Source organism: Gossypium hirsutum, chromosome A13 (genome assembly GCF_007990345.1).
Source record: "Gossypium hirsutum isolate 1008001.06 chromosome A13, Gossypium_hirsutum_v2.1, whole genome shotgun sequence".
Taxonomy (NCBI): Eukaryota; Viridiplantae; Streptophyta; class Magnoliopsida; order Malvales; family Malvaceae; genus Gossypium; species Gossypium hirsutum.
In genome coordinates, this window is record NC_053436.1 from 46,459,448 (window position 1) to 46,477,745 (window position 18,298).

General features: G+C 31.8%; 1 protein-coding gene across 15 annotated transcripts; it reads left to right on the forward strand.

The window, feature by feature from the left end:
* Positions 1–13,474: 13,474 nt before the first annotated feature.
* Positions 13,475–17,364, forward strand: LOC121203565 (WD repeat-containing protein 3 homolog). 15 transcript variants are annotated; one of them, XM_041086081.1, is made up of 7 exons: positions 13,475–13,831; positions 15,015–15,216; positions 15,342–15,460; positions 15,611–15,809; positions 16,032–16,160; positions 16,389–16,475; positions 16,669–16,839. In XM_041086081.1, the coding sequence occupies exons 2-7, from the start codon at positions 15,154–15,156 to the stop codon at positions 16,789–16,791; spliced, it is 720 nt and encodes a 239-aa protein (XP_040942015.1). In that variant the 5' UTR covers positions 13,475–13,831; positions 15,015–15,153; the 3' UTR covers positions 16,792–16,839. The 15 variants fall into 15 exon arrangements, with proteins under 15 accessions (XP_040942015.1, XP_040942018.1, XP_040942019.1 ...); XM_041086084.1 differs by having other exon boundaries at positions 15,015–15,156; positions 15,229–15,460; XM_041086091.1 differs by lacking the exon at positions 16,669–16,839 and adding an exon at positions 17,041–17,364 and having other exon boundaries at positions 13,491–13,831.
* The last annotated feature ends 934 nt before the right edge of the window (positions 17,365–18,298 follow it).

An 18,298-nucleotide genomic window follows, 5' to 3' on the forward strand; every position in this document is an offset into this window, starting at 1 on the left:
CCGGGTGACGGGGTGGTCTGCCTCTTGAAACAGAATTACTAAGCTTTGGAGCTGGTTCTATTTCTTTTTCAACTCTTTCGAGATAATCTCTGAGAAAATGGTCAAATGAACTACATCCAAAACAAGCTCCACTTCTAGACAGACATTCCTCATGATGAAATTTGTTACAATGTTTACATTTTGGTTTGGGATTATCGACACTACCCATACTGGTCACAGATGGAGATGAAGACCTCGGGTTAGAACGTTGAGAGCCCGGTCTCTTCCAGAATATTCTGTAGAGGTGGTAACACGATCATAATACATTTTTAATTTCTTAGAAGCAAATGATTGTGACTTACTCATAATTCTTTTTCCTAAAACCCGAGCCTCTCTTTCAGCTTGTTTCTTCTTTTTACTTAATTCCTTAGCTATGTGTGCTTGATCGGCTAACACCGCAAATTCCCTTATTTTGAGAATTCCAATCAACAACTTGATATCTTCATTTAAACTCTCTTCAAAGCATTTACACATTTCAGCCTCAATTAGAACCCATTCTCTGGCATACTTTCTCAACCGAACAAATTCTCATTCATACTCAGACACAGTCATATTTTCTTGTTTGAGCTCTAAAAATTCTTTCTTTTTCTTATCCATGAATCTCTGACTAACATATTTCACTAACATATTTCTTTCTGAATTCAGCCTAGAAGAATTCCCATGTAACGTTTTCCTTCGGTACCACTGAAGTTATGGTATTCCACCAATGATAAGTTGTATCTTTCAGTAGGGATACTGCACATTTCAGACATTCAACAGGTGAACAGGATAATTCATCAAAAACCCAGATAGTATTTTCTAGCCAAAACTCAGCCCTTTTCAGATCATCATCTGCAGTAGCTCTAAATTCTTCTGCCCCATGCTTACAGATTTTATCTACCGGAGGCTTACTAATTCTAACAGGTTCAGCACCCTGTGGTACCTTAGGAATCGGTTGAGAAGCAGGTGAGAGAGGTCGTTTTATAATGGGGTTTGTTCTTAGGTACTCAGTAAACTACTCATTCATCAATTGAAAGAAGGCCTATTTTGCCTCCTCACCTCGACCCTTAGAGACGGGCCTTTCACTACTAGAGACAAACGCAACTTTTTGAATTGAAGTTGAAGTATTGCTCTCAGCTTCCTCAGATTCAGCTCTAGATCAGTTGGATGACAATGCTATATGAAAAACAAATTTAAAATGATTAGGAGTAATCACACTATCACAAATTATATAATGGCATGTATAGCTAAACTCGTGTTTGCTACGATAAATTTGAGAATTGATTAAATCGTGCTCTGATACCACTAAATATAACACCCTAACCTGTATTTATCGTCAAAATAGGGTTTCAGGGCATTATCAAAACTTTTAGAACGTAATTTATGTAAATTACTATTTATTAACTGATATCATTCAAAACGTCCCCTAATTGGACCCTCGAGGCCCAATACGAGCATTAGAATCGAGTCAAGACTTAATCTGGAACTCTAAAAATTTTTTGTGAAATTACAAAAATTTTCCCAATGTGTAGGGTTCACATGTCCATTTGGTCCAAGGGATACGCCCGTGCTATAGGCCGTGTTCGACCCCGTGTAACTCTTTGACTTGTGCATACAGCCATTCCACACATCCGTGTGCTAGGCCATGTGGTCAATTAATTCTTTTCAAAATTAGGTGCAGGTTTCACACGGCCAAGACACACGCCCAAGTTCTAGGTCATGTAGCATATACGGCTGAGACACACACCCGTGTCTCTGCCCGTGTACTCAATTTTGAGCATTCTTTTTCTCAAAATTAAGGTGCAGAGGACATACGGCCTAACCACACGCCTATATACTAGGCCTTGTGTCACACACAGTCTAGACATACATCCGTGTGTCTGCCTATGTGGACAAAATAAAGTCATTTCCTAGCCTTATTTGTCACCTAAATTTACCATTTTCCTGTACTAAAACATACCAAACACATTCCAACCATTTCAAAGCATTCAAGTTAAGCAATTTCTATAGTTCATCATGGCATACCATTACATGCATACATGCTCACAATCTTACCTTGATTCAATCTATATATTAGACATAATCTGATCAACTACTTAACATATATTTAACTACCATAACATGACATTACAAGTATATCAAAACAACCATTACTAGCTATTCCAATGGCTAGATTACAAGCATCATTATCAAGCCACTAATGGTCAAGTTGTGCTATACATGATATTATACCAAAATGATTTTACTAAGTATACCCGAAACAAGCTAGATGATAGTGCGACAATGCTCCAATGATCTCCAACCTTCGCGAGCTTCCGAGTACTATAAAACAAGGGAAAAATAAAACGGAGTAAGCATTACATGCTTAGTAAGTTCGTATAACAGAAACTAAACTTGCCAATCCCGTTTATTAAATCTAAGCATACAATAACAAGTTTTCTATCCATTTGGCAAAATTGCCTAAACACATGCATCCAATCAAACATGTTAGTCACAAAATTTACATATACATCAAGTAAGGATAGATAAGCTCATCATGCAATACTCTTTCAAGACATTATAATTTCATCTCATAATTCTAATGCCATGTTAAGAGTTTTATGTCTGTTGAATCATTGAAATTCTGATGGATACTCAAGTAGTACACTCGGGGTGTACGGTTCAATAATCCGTCAATTCTTATTCGAGGGTACCCATTAGGGTACTAATTAAGGAACACACTCTTAAGCCACATATCGTATAATAGGATTACTAGTCCAGGCTAAATCCTTTATGTAATGTAAGCTCAATTGAGCTCAATTAGGATTACCAGTCTAGGCTAAACCCTAATCGTAACGTATACTTGAGAGGTATTATATCAGGATTACCCGTCCAAGCTAAATCCTTTCTATAACAAGGTCAATAGGATTACTCATCCGAGAAATATCTCGTCCGCAACAAATGTTGGACCTTATTCGTTTCGGGAAAACGCATATATTCATCGGAATTCAATATTTAATCGAGACTTAACCCTTTTTCACCATTTCAAACATGTATTCAACTTTTCATTATAACATTCAAATAATGTACATCAATATAAGTAACATTCCATACAAACACAACATTTAATTAAACATATTTACAGGCTCGATTAAGTTACACGAACTTACCTCGACACTTATTCGCGTATAAAATCTACTAATCCGATCCCTTTTTTTTCCTAGATCTAACCTCGAATTTGTGTTGTCCAGATCTATATAAATAGCTTTAATCATCAATTTAACATATTTCATATTTATTTGGATTCAATTTACATCCTAGGCAAAATTACCATTTTGCCCATCACTTTTCCATAAATTCCCATTTTGTTCCTAGGCTCGAAAAATGAAACTTGTGCAATTTACTCCCTATTCCAAGCCTAACCATAATCCCATTACAAAAATTTACAGCAAATGTATTCATAAAAATTCAAAAATTTTCATCAAATTTCACAACTTTACATTTTTGTCCCTAAATCTGTTTTCATCAAAAATCACTTTGTAAAAGTTGTTCATCTATCAACAACCTTTTATTTTCTACCATAAAAACTTACAGCACATGTATTCATAAAAATTCAAAATTTTTCATCAAATTTCACAACTTTACATTTTAGTCCCTAAATCTGTTTTCATCAAAAATCACTTTGTAAAAGTTGTTCATCTATCAACAACCTTTCATTTTCTACCATAAATTTCTAATTTTCAGCATATTCATCAATGACCCAAGTTTCATGCCTTGTAACTTTTCAAATTAATCCTTCAAATAGATAGTTTAAGCTATCCCAGTTTTAAAAAATATCAAAATTACTAAAAACGGGACAAGAAAACTTACCCAATTAAGCTTTGAAAGTTTTTCTCTCTCTCCTAGGGTTTCCATATAATTTTGGGGTTTAAGATGACAAAAATAAGATGATATTTATTTTTATCATCTTTTAATTAATTAAATTATTTCAATTTCAATTTAGTCCTTACCCTTTTTCTAAATTTCCATGGATAAGTCACCAAAATCTACATACTTTTCTTTAATGGTCTAATTACCATATAAGGACCTCAAGTTTTGAATTCCATAGCTATTTAATCCTTATAGCTACTAGAATTCAACTTTAGCATTTTATGTGATTTAGTCCTTCTCGTAATTAAACATTTAATCGATAAAATTTTCGTATCAAGATTTACACACGACATAACTGTCATAATACGGACCATATAATAAAAATAAACTTTGTTTTCGGATCGGTTTTCTGGTCCCGAAATCACTCTTCCGATTTCACTAAAAAATGGATTGTTACATAACATGCTTCATTCACCTAGTTAAATAAACATCAAAGTATTCAAAATAACAATCCTAACATCATATTCACATTCACATATTCCAAACATAAATAGCATGCAAACAGCCCAAAAATTGACTTAGCAAAACCGATATAAAATCTGCCACATTGCCTTAAACTCCCATATCAAAATAACCATTAACACCTACTATCGCGACTAAAGATTGGCTTGGATCAATCCCTTGAGGGCTACACCCTCACACTAGGAACTCAACTACTCTGTAAAGGTTAAAATGGAGTGGATGAGGTTAACAAGCTTAGTGAATGCTCAAAACAACTGAAACACCCCTTACCCGTACCGACACCGGGACAGGGTTCGAGGCATTACCGAACTTAAACATAAACATTAATACAAATCGGGCTATAAAATTTGGTCCAAATCAAATTCATCCAATCACATGCATATCGTCCCTTATACGGGCTCACGAGACCCAAAACATATGTTGGGAGTGGTTCGGGACTAAACCAAAAATTTTTGGAACTTTTACTACAATTAGAAAATTTTCATACTTTGGAGAGTCACACGCCCATGTGGGTAGGCCGTGTGGTCATACACACGCCCATGTCTCGAGGTCGTGTCCTTCACACTGCTGAGACACACGGCCGTGTCTCTGCCCATGTGGCCAAGGAAATGGCTATTTTCCAAGCCATTTGCCACCCTCATTTGCACACTCACGTACACACTTTCCATGAAACTTAACATGGCACAATTAAGCTACCATCACAACCATAACCAAGGCTTAAACTTATCAAAACAATTATTACTGTTCATAATAAAACTGTCCACTTAAGTCACAGTCACTGAATTATTTATATCTTCATCTACAGAACTCTAAATTAAAATCCTTTTGATTTTTCCAAAACTAGACTCAAATATCTTCCTACCATAAAATTTACAGAATTTATGGTTTAGCCAATAAGTACAATTAATTCTTCAAATTCATTCCTATTTTGCTGTTTGACAGTTTCGACCTTTCTTCACTAAAAATTAATTATCTCTTAGTACAGGATTCGGATGATGTTCCCATTTATTTCTCTTGAAAATAGACTCATTAATAATTTAAAAATATAAATTTGAACCCCCAAGTATTTTTATACAATTTTTAATTATTTTCCAAATTCAGAACAGGGGAACCCGAAATCATTCTAACCTTGTCTCACAAAAATTCAAATATCTCATAAAATGAAATTATTTTCCTTACAACGTTTCTTCTATGTAAAACTAGACTCATAAAATTTAATTTCATATTTTTTTCAACCTCTAATTCGATTTTCAAAATTTTTGGTGATTTTTCAAAGTTGTACTACTGCTGCAATCCAAAACTATTTTAATGCTAATTTTACTCTTTACTGATTCCCTTGTACTTTCATTAACATACCATTATAAACCACATCACACAATGAAATTGGTATAGGCATATGAGTAATTAATATATTTGCAACCCATTAGCCAATATAAGCCAATTTATATGGCTACATACCAAATCAAATCCTTATTCATTACAAGCCAATACATTTGGCCATATCATAATGACACATATACAAAATGAATAAGTCCCTATACATGCCATAGACTCAAAGGTTTACGTTCATTTACCCAACATGATAGCTTGATAATGTGATAGAATCTCTGACGATCTCCAACTCGAGCTAGCTGAATAAACCTATGAGATATGGGAAAGGAAAGGGGAGTAAGCTTCAAAGCTTAGTAAGTTCATATGCAAATAAGAACAACTATTAGCATTTATTTACTTTATCCGTCCATGATGATACCATTATTACAATTTGCATTAAATCCCATGATTACAACTTACTCATTCATAATGCTTACTCTTTTATCTTATACACACTAATTATATCGTCTTGTCATTAGGCTAGCAACCATAATCTCCCCATTATAGCATATCACATTATTAACAAGTTATTTCAATTTGCTTAACAACATGTACATCATTTACAAGTAATCATAATTTCAACATATAGCTTAACAATCTTTCACATATCTATTGAATCACAACTTAAGTATATACATCGTACTATATCCCAACTCAATTAGGCTCATAAGCCTAACACATGATTATTTTCAAATCTTATTATACATCCATTTATCATAATTGTAGATCATCAGTCACATGACTATCAATATTTCAGAAGCATAACTTTTTCGTATGCATTCTTACCACATATTCATAGTATACCGAGACCTTTACTCATGGGTTATAAGTACATACCTGTACTAACTCGTAGCATATTCTCATATTTCCTCATCATTGACTTACTTGTCACATAATTCACTGATTTACCCGTTAAACACTTGGAATACTATCGGATACACGGAAAGCTTGCACATAGTGCCTCATACGTAGCCACTTGCTACCTCATATAACATATCACACATTGCTCACTCTCGAGCTAATCACGGGCCTGCTCACATAAGCTGACAGTCAGGACGTAACTACACGAGCTGCTCACACAAGCTAACAGGTACCCACAACACATGCCGGGCTACCCAGCCACCAGTAGAACGTACAAGACCAGCACTCGAATTCACATGGTCACATATACACATAATCTCATGAGCTCATAATCACATAGTTCCTAGTGACATGTTACATTGTATCCTAAATTATTCCTAAGGTTCAAACGGGATTTTCTCGACGTCTCATCTTTGCCGAACTCGTTACAATGTCATTCTCATTGACCATATTATCATTCATACACTAATTGTAACAATTAAACATAGAAAGTCATACATTAATTAAGCATTAAAACATGATACAACATTGCATTATTTACACATGAACTTACCTCGACACCAAAAATGGCAAAGAGGTACCTAATCGTCAATTACTCGTTTTTTTCCCCGTTCTAGGTCTGAACCTCGTTTTCTTTGATCTTTAACATCATATTTAGCTTATTTATTAGTCACATTATTCATTGTGACCCAAAAATAAAAATTACATTTTTTCCCCTAAACTTTGTCATATTTATATTTTTCCCCTAGGTTTGTAAAATGATTTTTGTTCAATTTCTCTAACATACAAGCCTAGCCGAATCATTTTCATAACTATAACAGCCTACAATTTCCATTAAAACACACTTTTCTACATATTTTATAAATTTTACAATTTAGTCCTTTTAAGCGTTTTCATTGAAAACCACTTAGCAAAAGTTGTTTCTCCAACCATAAACATGCATAATCTACCATTCAACATCAAAATGCCCAAATTTCTAACATGGGTCTAACCCTTGACCTTCATCATAACTCAAATAAATGGTAGAAATAGGTAGATCTTGTTACGAGGATTTCAAAAACATAAAAATTATTAAAAACGGGGCCAGAACGGACTTACAATCGAGCTCGGAAGCTTGAAAAACCCCAGCCATGGTTTCTTCATGTAAAATTCGGACAAGGAAGAAGATGGACATGAAATTTTGGCTTTTATTTTATTTTTAATTCATTTTAATTACTAAATGACCCAAATGCCTCTAACTTAAAGATATTCTATTTCACCTATTTCATGTCCATTTTTGTCCAAAAAATTAACCCATGGTTAATTACCATTTAAGGACCTCCAATTTAAAATTTCATAACAATTGGACACCTCTAACATGTAGAACTCAACTTTTGCAATTTTTACAATTTAGTCTTTTTAACTAAATTGAGTGCCTAAACGTCAAAATTTTCAAACGAAATTTTCACAAAATCATTTTGTGAAATTGTAGACCATAAAAATATTTATACAACAACCACTATGTAAACAAGTCACTATGCATCAACTAAACAGACATTTATAATATTCATAACATAACTCTAATATCATATTTCACACATTTAACCACATGATTATTTAAGTATATATCACAACACAAATAAACCATATTTAGTCACATTCAATCATATTATAAGATAGTTTGGCTCTTGAGGTTACGAAACATAATGTGGACTCTATCACTACACTCAGATACAAGGATCTCCAACACACCAATAATGACTCATAGAGTCATGCATGTCCTATAAGTGTAGCGTATAGCTAACATTCTCCAACACACCAAACACACATATCCCAGTAAATGGAGCTTAGCTCACATTTCCTTATCACTCTAAAAACTATCCTTGGGCCTCAACACTTCAAAATCACATCACAAAGGTGAGTATTCACAATCCTATGGCGTGCCAACTATATCCAATGGTATCATAATAACACAAGGCCAAAATATTCACATTATTATCACATATTTACTTATTGATTTTCCACACATATTCACTGTATATTCACATAATTAGCACATTATAAACATTGTCACATAGCATGAATAACATACCCATATACTCACTTTCACATTAGTCATCATAAGCTTATAACATATGTCGTAACAATCTCATATATGTTCATAATTTCACAATTTCACAAGCATACATATATCACATTTAATCATAGGCACGAGAACACTTACTCTCGAAATTTATATTAGGGGTTTAGGCTACCTCTAAATTCCCAATTACATAATGAATCATCTACTAACAGTGATTCCAAAACTCTCACCGAATATCAACTTTCATTGAAAATTGAGAGCTCAAACTGGCTCTTCCTCTAACTCGTAGAAGGATCTAATAAATTCGAGACTTCACACATAACAATCACACAATATACATAGTCAAATGACAGCCAATGACCTACTTAAACTAACTGAAACACAAGCCTAATTACCTTCTCATGTAACCAAACCCTTTAGCATGATGGCCTTAAAATAAAAATTCCTCGATCTACACTTAGCCTTTTCTCATGAGACAAGTTTCATTCATCCCCATATTCATATACGACTAAAACCCAACCTTTAAACCACACAAAACTACATGTTTCAAGGTATCGACTTTTATCAACAAGTTTTGACCATAATAACGAAAATTCATTAAAACTCAAGAATTCCTTAACAAAAATTCAAAATAACTTTAGAAACCTTCTAGCTATGTTAAAATAAGTTGAAAAGTAGTTTAAAACCAAGTTTTAATTCAAAAACCTGAAATCCACCGTTAATGACCAAAATTTTGGATTTTTATCTAAAACATGTGTTTTAACATTTAAAACTAATAGGAAGATGAATGGTTACCTTGAATGCAAAAAAAAAATGAACTTTGGCAAAATTTTGAAAAATCCATTCTTGAAGAAGATGATGAAATTAATGAAGTTTTTGGGTATTTTCCTAGTTTCAATGGAGATTTATAGTTTAAGGAATGTTGGAAATCCAGAGGAATTAGGAATTGGAGGTCAAAAGCTGTAACAATCTAGTTTTGACCCTAGTCAAAACAGTGGTTTCGGGACCACATATCTAAGTTAGAAAAATAGTTAAATATTATTTTCCATGCTTTGTGATGTGTGAATTAGCATATGTGAAGTTTCATCTGAAAACTTGATTGTTTGTGTGCTCAATTTCATAAAAAGGACTTAATCGCGTAAAATAAAAAGTTACTGCTACTTGCTAAAAGTGCTTATTTGATTTGGCTTTACAAATGAGAGGTCCTTATTATGTTATTTGTCCATTGGAAGTTGGAATGGACATTAATGACCATCCAATATATGTTTATTTTATATTTATAATAAGGTTAATAAGGTAAAATGTTTATTAATGTTAATTAAAATAAAACAAAAGCACGAAAATGGCCATTAACGTCCATTTGTGCCGAAAATACAAGAAAAAAGAAAAAAATGGAACATTAGGGTTCGACCATTTATTTTCTTTGATTAAGGTATGTTTTTGCTTTGGTTTTTGATAATTTCTACGTTTTTATAATCGTTGCTTAGTATACTATCAAGCCCATGTCTCAATTTCTGATTTTGATGATGAATTTGAAATGTGCCATGGATAAATTCATGAGCTTTATGTTGTTATATGATGAAATATGAAAGTTTGATGTTGGGTGTATATGTTTTGTCTTTGGATTTTTGATGATTTTGAGTAAAATGGGATAAATTGTAAAATTTGTAAATTGAGGGACTAAAATATGAAATAAATGAAATGTGTGAACTTGTATGAGTGCTATGAATATTCGGCCAAGCATGAGTATATGAAAATTATGTGTATTTTGTGATTTTGTGAATTAGGGACTAAAGTGTCAAAATGTGAAAATGTGAGGGTTAGTTTACAAAGTGCCCTAAATATGTGTTTATGGACTGTTTTGAATGAATTTATGATTGAATAAGTAAAATTTGAATTTATATAGATAAAAAATTAAAGAAAACGGAATTAGATCGGGGAAAATCGAAAGTTGTCGAGTAACCAATTCTATCCATCCGAATCTGTACGAGGTAAGTCTATATACAAGTAAATGTGATTTGAGTTGGAATATTAATGTTTATATGCTATTGAACATTTACGAATGGCAATATGAATTGAATACGAGAAAATCTGAGAAAGTTTCGATAATGAGACGACATCCAAAAAGCCCCGTATGAACCATAGGAATAGTTAGGATACATATGTCATGACATAGGATCCGATATGTGTTTCTTTATAAGACCACATCTGGGACGTTGGCATCGATTTATGTTTTACATGTAAGACCATGTCTAGGACATCGGCATCGTATCTGATTTCATGTAAGACCCTGTCTGGGACAGTAGCATCGATGTTTGATTACATGTAAGACCACATCTGGGATGTTGGCAGTGTATATGTTCTCTGAGCTATCCATGTATCCTTACGTTTTCGAACGGTTCAAATAGGCATTCCAAGAAAATGAATAATTTGGTGAAATCATATCAGATTCAGGTATGTTTACTTTGTATAGCCTAATTGAGAATCACTACAGCAAAACAGGTTTTTAGCGGCATTTTTAGCGGCGTTTGGATAAAAAACTCCGCTATAGATTGAGTATTAGCGGCGCTTTTTGAAAAACGCCGCTATAGATCAAGCATTAGCGGCGCTTTTTGAAAAACGCCGCAAAAAATAAGCACAACTTCGTCATTTTATGTTAAGCTATAGTGGCATTAGAGGTGCATTTTCAAAAACGCCGCTATAGATTAAGCATTAGTGGCGCTTTTTAAAAAACGCCGCTATAGGTCGACCATTAGCGACGCTTTTTTAAGAATGCCACAAAAAATTAAGCATAACGCCATCACTTTATATTGAGCTTTGGTGGCATTAGCGGCGCTTTTTGAAAAACACCGTTATAGATTGAGCATTAGCGGTGCTTTTTTAAAAAACGCCGCTATAGGTCGACCATTAGCGGCGCTTTTTGAAAAACGCCGCTATAGATCGAGTTTTAGCGTCAGTTTATCAAAAACGCCGCAAAAAATGTTTTATCTGTCTATTTATTATTTAACTGGTTTATTTATATTAATTAAAATACAATTGGTTTATTTATATTAATTAAAATACAATTTATTTTTAATTGAATGCTTGAATTCTTCAAAAAAAAAGAATGAAACGTAGAAAAAATTTGAAAGTAAAAAGGGTATATGACTAATTATTTTTTAATTTATATATTAAATAGTTTCTTATATAATCGTAAAAGAGATAATATTAATTTTAAAATATTGAATTAATTATCATTATAGTTTAGGGTTTATAGTTTAGGATATATAGTTTAGGGTTTAAGCTTTAGGAGATACTATTTTAAGGTTTATGGATTATAGTTTATGGTTTAAGGGTTGGGGGCTTAAGGTTTAGGGGTTATGGGTTATGGGTTATGGCCTTAGGGTTTATGTTTTATGATTTAGGATTTATGGGGATAGGGGATAGGCATTTAAGGTTTATATTAATTAGTGTTTTTTAATTTATATATTAATTAATTTCTTATATAATTGTAAATATATAATTTTAATTTTAATATATTAAAATTATGATTATAGTTTAAATTATTTAAGAGATAATAGATAAACTTTATATATATTAAATGGTTTAAGATTAAAGGTTTACTTGAGATTTGTTAAATGATTAAATTTTATACAATCAATTAAATCTTTTATATTTAAAAATATTTAATCTAAATCATTTCATATATATTTAAATATTAGATTTAAAAAAATTGATAAATAATAAAAAAAAGTAACAGATTGATATGGATAGGTAACTATATAGTTAGGGTTTAAGGTGTAGGTTTATGGTCTAAGATTTAGGGTTTATGGTCTAGGATTTGGGGTTTGGTGTTTGGGTTTTAGGATTTAATTTTTAGTGTTTAGGGGTAAATATGGTGAACTACTTAACTTGTGTATCTTGGATTTTTTTATAATATAAATCTAAAAAAATAAATATAAATTATTATTTTTAAAAAGTTATATATCAAAATGGGTTAAATCCCAAAAGCATACATGAACAATGGTTTAGTGTGCAATTGTATACATGAACTTTAATTTAATCTAGTTCTTGTAAATTATTAACACAATTATTGATATAACATCATTTTATATTTATATATTGCATACATAAATATTTATATTTATTCAATATAAAAATATATTGATGTATTTATTTTTTAAAATATGTATGATTAAATCAAAATTAAAGTTTCAACTATACATTTAAACCACAATTAGAATTTCACGTCTATAATAACACATTAAACCGAAATTCATATATAATTCTGAGATGTATCTCTATCAAAATTTAGGTGTATACATATAATTAAATGCCATTTATATAAAAATCTAAACTACTAATGCGAACCATACTTAAAAGAATAATGCTTGTATTGTTGTGTCATTTTGTATTTTTTTAATTCATCAATTCCATTTTATTTCTGTTAAAGTTTCCTTTTGTATTTTATATGTTAATTTAAAAATTATAAAAATCTTTAAAATAAATTGAAAATTTAAAAATAAAAAAGAAAAAAAACTTAAAAATTTTAATATTTAATATTTTAGTTCATATTTCAATTAAAAAGTTCAATATTCAAAATTAAAAAAAATCCAAAAAATGATAATCTTAGCACAAAAATTTTGAAAGGAAAAAATAGAAAAAAATATGTTAAAAATTAAAAAAAATAAAATTAAGCAATAGTGGTGTTTTTGGGTAAAACGCCACAAAAAGTTGAGCTATAGTGACGTTTTTGGTAAAAACGCCGCAAAAGACCATTATTTTTATACAAGAAAAGGAAATCAAAATCTTGCTCACAACCAAAAAATAATTTTTGGTTACCCGCTCGTTACTCCCTCTTCTTCTCATCTCCTTTTACTCTCAAAATTTACCCCCCAATTTCCCATTTCCAGCAACATCAAGTCAATTAACCTACACCAATCACACTTCTTTTTCCTTTTCATTTCACTGCACTGAATTCACCACTATAGTTACTCCTTTTCATTTTTGCACTGAATTCACTTTCCCACTCTTCGATTTAGAGCTTTCAATCAAAATTACGTAAATAAAAACCAAATTTCGTATCCCTAATTTAAAGAAAAATTTTAATTATTTGCTTAAAAAAAAGTATAGCCTCTGCCATCGAATCTTGTTTGTGATTCATTGAAGGTATATTATTTCTATATACTCACATTCTTTGATTACAAGCTCTAGGGTTTTCTTTTTTTAAAAATTGTTCACTGTTTTTTTTTTAAATTTTGTTTGATTGAAATTTCAGTTTATTTTATGATATTCATCTTGGTTTAGTTTTTAGGGTTTTCCTGCGATTTTTTTCTAATTGTTGTGATTCGATTAATGAAGTATGATTGCGATGTAAAATCGTGGAGTTTAGAGGATTCGATTTTGATTTTTTTTATTTTAGTTTAGAGTGGCTTTTACTGTGTAAGATAGAGCATTTTTCGTTTGATGAGGCTGGGTTTTGTTGATTAGTTGAATAATGAAGTACTATTGTGGAATTTCACTGAATTATTGTTTTTTCTTGGACTGCTATGTGACTGAATTTTAGATTGGGTTTAATTAAAGCAAGGAAAGTTAAGTTGAATGCAATTGTATATGTTATCTCTGGCTTACTCAAAAAAAGGTAGAAACAGAAAAGCAATGTTGATTAGGAAATAATTAAAATGGGAATATTGCTATTACTGATTGCTATGTACTAGATGTCACTGGCAGCTGAAATCAAAGTTAGTTTCATTAGTTAAATAATGTTTGTCCTTCTAGATCTTATTTGGGTGAGATAGATATTTAGTGATATGATATATAGAATATTTTCAGCTGGAGCAGCTAGTTAAATAGTGGCAGCGTTCTTTGGTTCGAGTTTAATTAATTTGCTGAAATTGACTTGGGGCTAACTTTGCGAACTATGATTCTATCAGATAAAACAAGGTAAATTATTTAATATATATAATTTTTCATGATGAGGTGATGTGGCACCCTCATGAATCAAGGTGAGATAGTTAATGAAGCCAGCCCCGTATTTTTACAATCATTTATTTTCTTTTCCATATTTGTTTAATTAGTTCTAATTTGATAATGTAAGGTTTTAAAATTTTTTCCAGCACCTATACTCTGATTTGAATATTATAATTATTGTATGCAACAGATGCAAATCTTTCTTTGAATTTGTTTACTTTTTATGCAAATAAACTATTAAAAATGTAAAACTTATTAAATTCAAATATTTAATGTATTTAAATATTTAGCTGTTTGTTTTTAAATATGTATTAGCTGTTGGTTTAAAGTCTGTAAACATACTTGGTTTAATAAAGTTTTTTTTTTTTTTTATTGTGTATAGAGGCATTACGTTTGTCCCTTCACATCACATTCTTTTCAGCTGTTCCCCCTCTAATATACCTATGGTATAGTGGAGTTTGATACAAAGAATTTACAGAAAAGAATAGCCTTCTCTACCAGCACTGATCTGTTTTTGTATCATGGTAATTATCATGAAATGCAAGAGGTTTTTGCTGAACATTTTAATCACCAATTCTGATGAGGTATTTTATCAGTGTTATGGCAGTTCAGTTTGTCCGCAATACACATTATATGTTCAGTGTGGGGAAAGATCGCCTTGTAAAATACTGGGATGCTGATAAATTTGAGTTGCTTTTAACTCTTGAAGGGCATCATGCAGATGTTTGGTGCCTTGCAGTCAGCGACTGTGGTGACTTTGTTGTTACAGGATCTCATGACCGGTCCATTCGCCGTTGGGATCGTACTGAGGAGCCTTTTTTTATTGAGGTACTTTCAAACATTTTTTCTGTGTACCGAAAGTGAAGTTCTTGGCTCAGGACGGAGAATGCTGTTGTTAAGCTAGTTCTACTTACTGCATTTGTGATTATCTTTAGAGCTGGATTCTCTTTTTGTGTTTACCATTGCTTGAATGTGCAGGAAGAAAAAGAGAAGATTGGAGGAAATTTTCGAGGCTGACATTGACAATACATTTGAAAACAAACATATACCGAATTCCAGAGGAGGGAGCTGTTGCATTAGCAGGGAAGAGAAATTGGAAACCCTGACAGCCACTGATTCAATTATTGATGCACTAGATGTGGCAGAAGTGGAGTTGAAACGAATAGCTGAACATGAGGTATTTTTCACTTACCTTGTTCATCTGTTCTAAATTGATATGTTTATGGCTTTAACTAGCTTGTTAAGTTTGGGAAAGAAGTGGTATCTATCTTTGAATGCCAAATTTGTATTTTGACCCTCATTAATTTATGCTTTTAATAATTTTCTCTTCCCCCAAGCAAAGAGGAGAAAAGAAAAAGAAAGTTATTGCAATTTATATGTTTACTATGTTGTATCTCAGGATGAGAAAGCCAGAGGAAAAGTTGCTGAATTCCAGCCAAATATGATTATGCTTGGGTTGTCTCCATCTGATTATGTCCTTCGTGCTCTTTCATATATTAGCACCAATGATCTGGAGCAGACTTTACAGGTAATTAAGTGTGTCTTAGGATTGCAGTCCATGATTTTCTACTTGTTTAGTTAATTATTTACCTTATAATAGGACCAAATACCACGCATATGCTGAAAATTTAGCAGCTTTAAACTGAGTTTCTATTCATATTCCTGCTATGTCAATAGCCAAGTTAGTAATCCAGCTTCTCACAATTAATAAAAGAAAATTCATATATGAAAGTTTGACTATCTTTGTTTTGTCTAGAAGTTGTTCTCTGCCCAGGCACTACCATTCTCAGATGCTCTCAAGCTGCTCTCTTATACAAAGGACTGGACTTCAAATCCAGACAAGGTTGGCCACCTTGCGTTATAAATGTGTTTATGGTTGGATGTTTTTGTAAATAGATGTGTGTCATGTACACCATGCATTCTCTTTAAGATAAACACTAAAGCTATTGATGTTATGAAAGCATATGTTTTATGCATTTGAGCACTCATCATTTGGTACTTACTGTTGTTAGTTACAATATATCTTGTTTGTACAGGTTGAGCTGGTTTGCAGGATTGTTAAAGTGTTGTTGCAAATACATCATAGTCAGTTAATTAGTACCCCATCTGCCAGACCAGTGTTGGCTGTTCTAAAGGAGATTATTTATGCACTGCAATAATTGTTATTTTGTGCACTGCAATAATTACAAATTGCTTATGGAAAATAGGTTTTCATCCATTCTCTAGTTGGACATTTTTTTTGCTTCTTTGTTTATGTAACTTGTCTGATTTCAGCTCATGAAGCCAAATATATTAACGTTTTTATTCTCTATTTGGTTTTCTGTTTGGTTCTCTTGTAAAATGAATATAAACGTTGAAAGAATTGTCAATTTCTTTTAATTTTTTGCTTGTGTGTGTTCCTTGAGCAGCAATTCAGACGAGGTTACAAATGACAATGGAGGTTAGAGACAGTCTCGAGATAGCTCAAACTGCGGAGGACTTCTTTAAGTTATATGCAGGCATTGCAATACTTCGACTTCATCTAAGCTTGAACCAGCCCTATGTTGTATATTGATTTTTCTTCTTTTCTGATCTTTTTCCTTTGATTAATGAGAGGTGATGATGATTTGGCATTCTTTTTCCACCAGAATGAATTTTGTTTTAGAAATAGTAATACTTTGTGAGTGTCTGTGTTTTTTTTAATGTATTAAATTACATATTGAATCAATGTTTATGTATTAAATTTAAATTCATTAATTTTTATATTTAGTTTTAAAGTTAAAATTTTTATAGAAAATTTGATTTAATTAATATTTTTTTTATTTATCCTTAAAAGTATATAGTTTAAACTTCAAATTTCAAAAATAAAATAAAATATAATATTTATCATAAAAATAAATATTATATAATTAAAATATATTTTTTAAAGGTTATGTTCTTTAGCGGCACTTGTGGGAAAAGCGCCGCTAAAGGTCATGTTCTTTAGCGGCGTTTGTGGAAAAGCGCCGCTAAAGGTCATGTTCTTTAGTGGTGTTTGTGGGAAAAGCACCGCTAAAGGTCATGTTCTTTAGAGGTGTTTTTTTACATAAACTCCGCAAAATGTTAGTGACGTTATCTTTAGCGGCACTCCCAAAAAAACGCCGCTAAAAACCTGTTTTGCTGTAGTGAATGAAAGGTAAGTATTTGAATCTGGTATTTGTGTTAGCATTGGTATACAAAGTATAAATGATTTGATGATACTTATTTTCTTTGAATGATATGTTTATTTGTATATGGCTTACTAAGCTTTTGAAAGCTTACTTTATGTGTGTTTGCATTATTTTATAGATATCAAAGCTATTGTGAGCTCGGGGATCGTCACCACACTATGGAACCTTATTTTGGTACTTTGAAAATGTATATATTAAAGTATGACATGTATAAGCTAGAAGTTGTTGAATTATGTTTTGTGATGTACATATTTAGCCATGTGATATGTCTAGTTTGTGTTAGAACTTATAGTTTTATAATGATATATGATATGTGATGTTAATGTGAAATTGTGGTATGTTTCAGTTGGCCAAAAGAAATGGTTAATGTTGAGAAGTTTTGGTAATAGTTTTGAGCATTTGATTGAATGGTGTATTAATCATATGTTTAGGTATGATTTTAGTTTAACTTTTGTTATGAATTGATTGATGAATTGAG

Excerpts from the sequence above, each read along its gene's own strand:
- LOC121203565 (XM_041086081.1), top strand. The coding sequence starts at position 15,154 with ATGGTAATTATCATGAAATGCAAGAGGTTTTTGCTGAACATTTTAATC. Across the intron at positions 15,461-15,610 it reads AGGAGCCTTTTTTTATTGAG|GAAGAAAAAGAGAAGATTGG; the intron begins GTACTTTCAAAC and ends TTGAATGTGCAG. Across the intron at positions 15,810-16,031 it reads AACGAATAGCTGAACATGAG|GATGAGAAAGCCAGAGGAAA; the intron begins GTATTTTTCACT and ends GTTGTATCTCAG.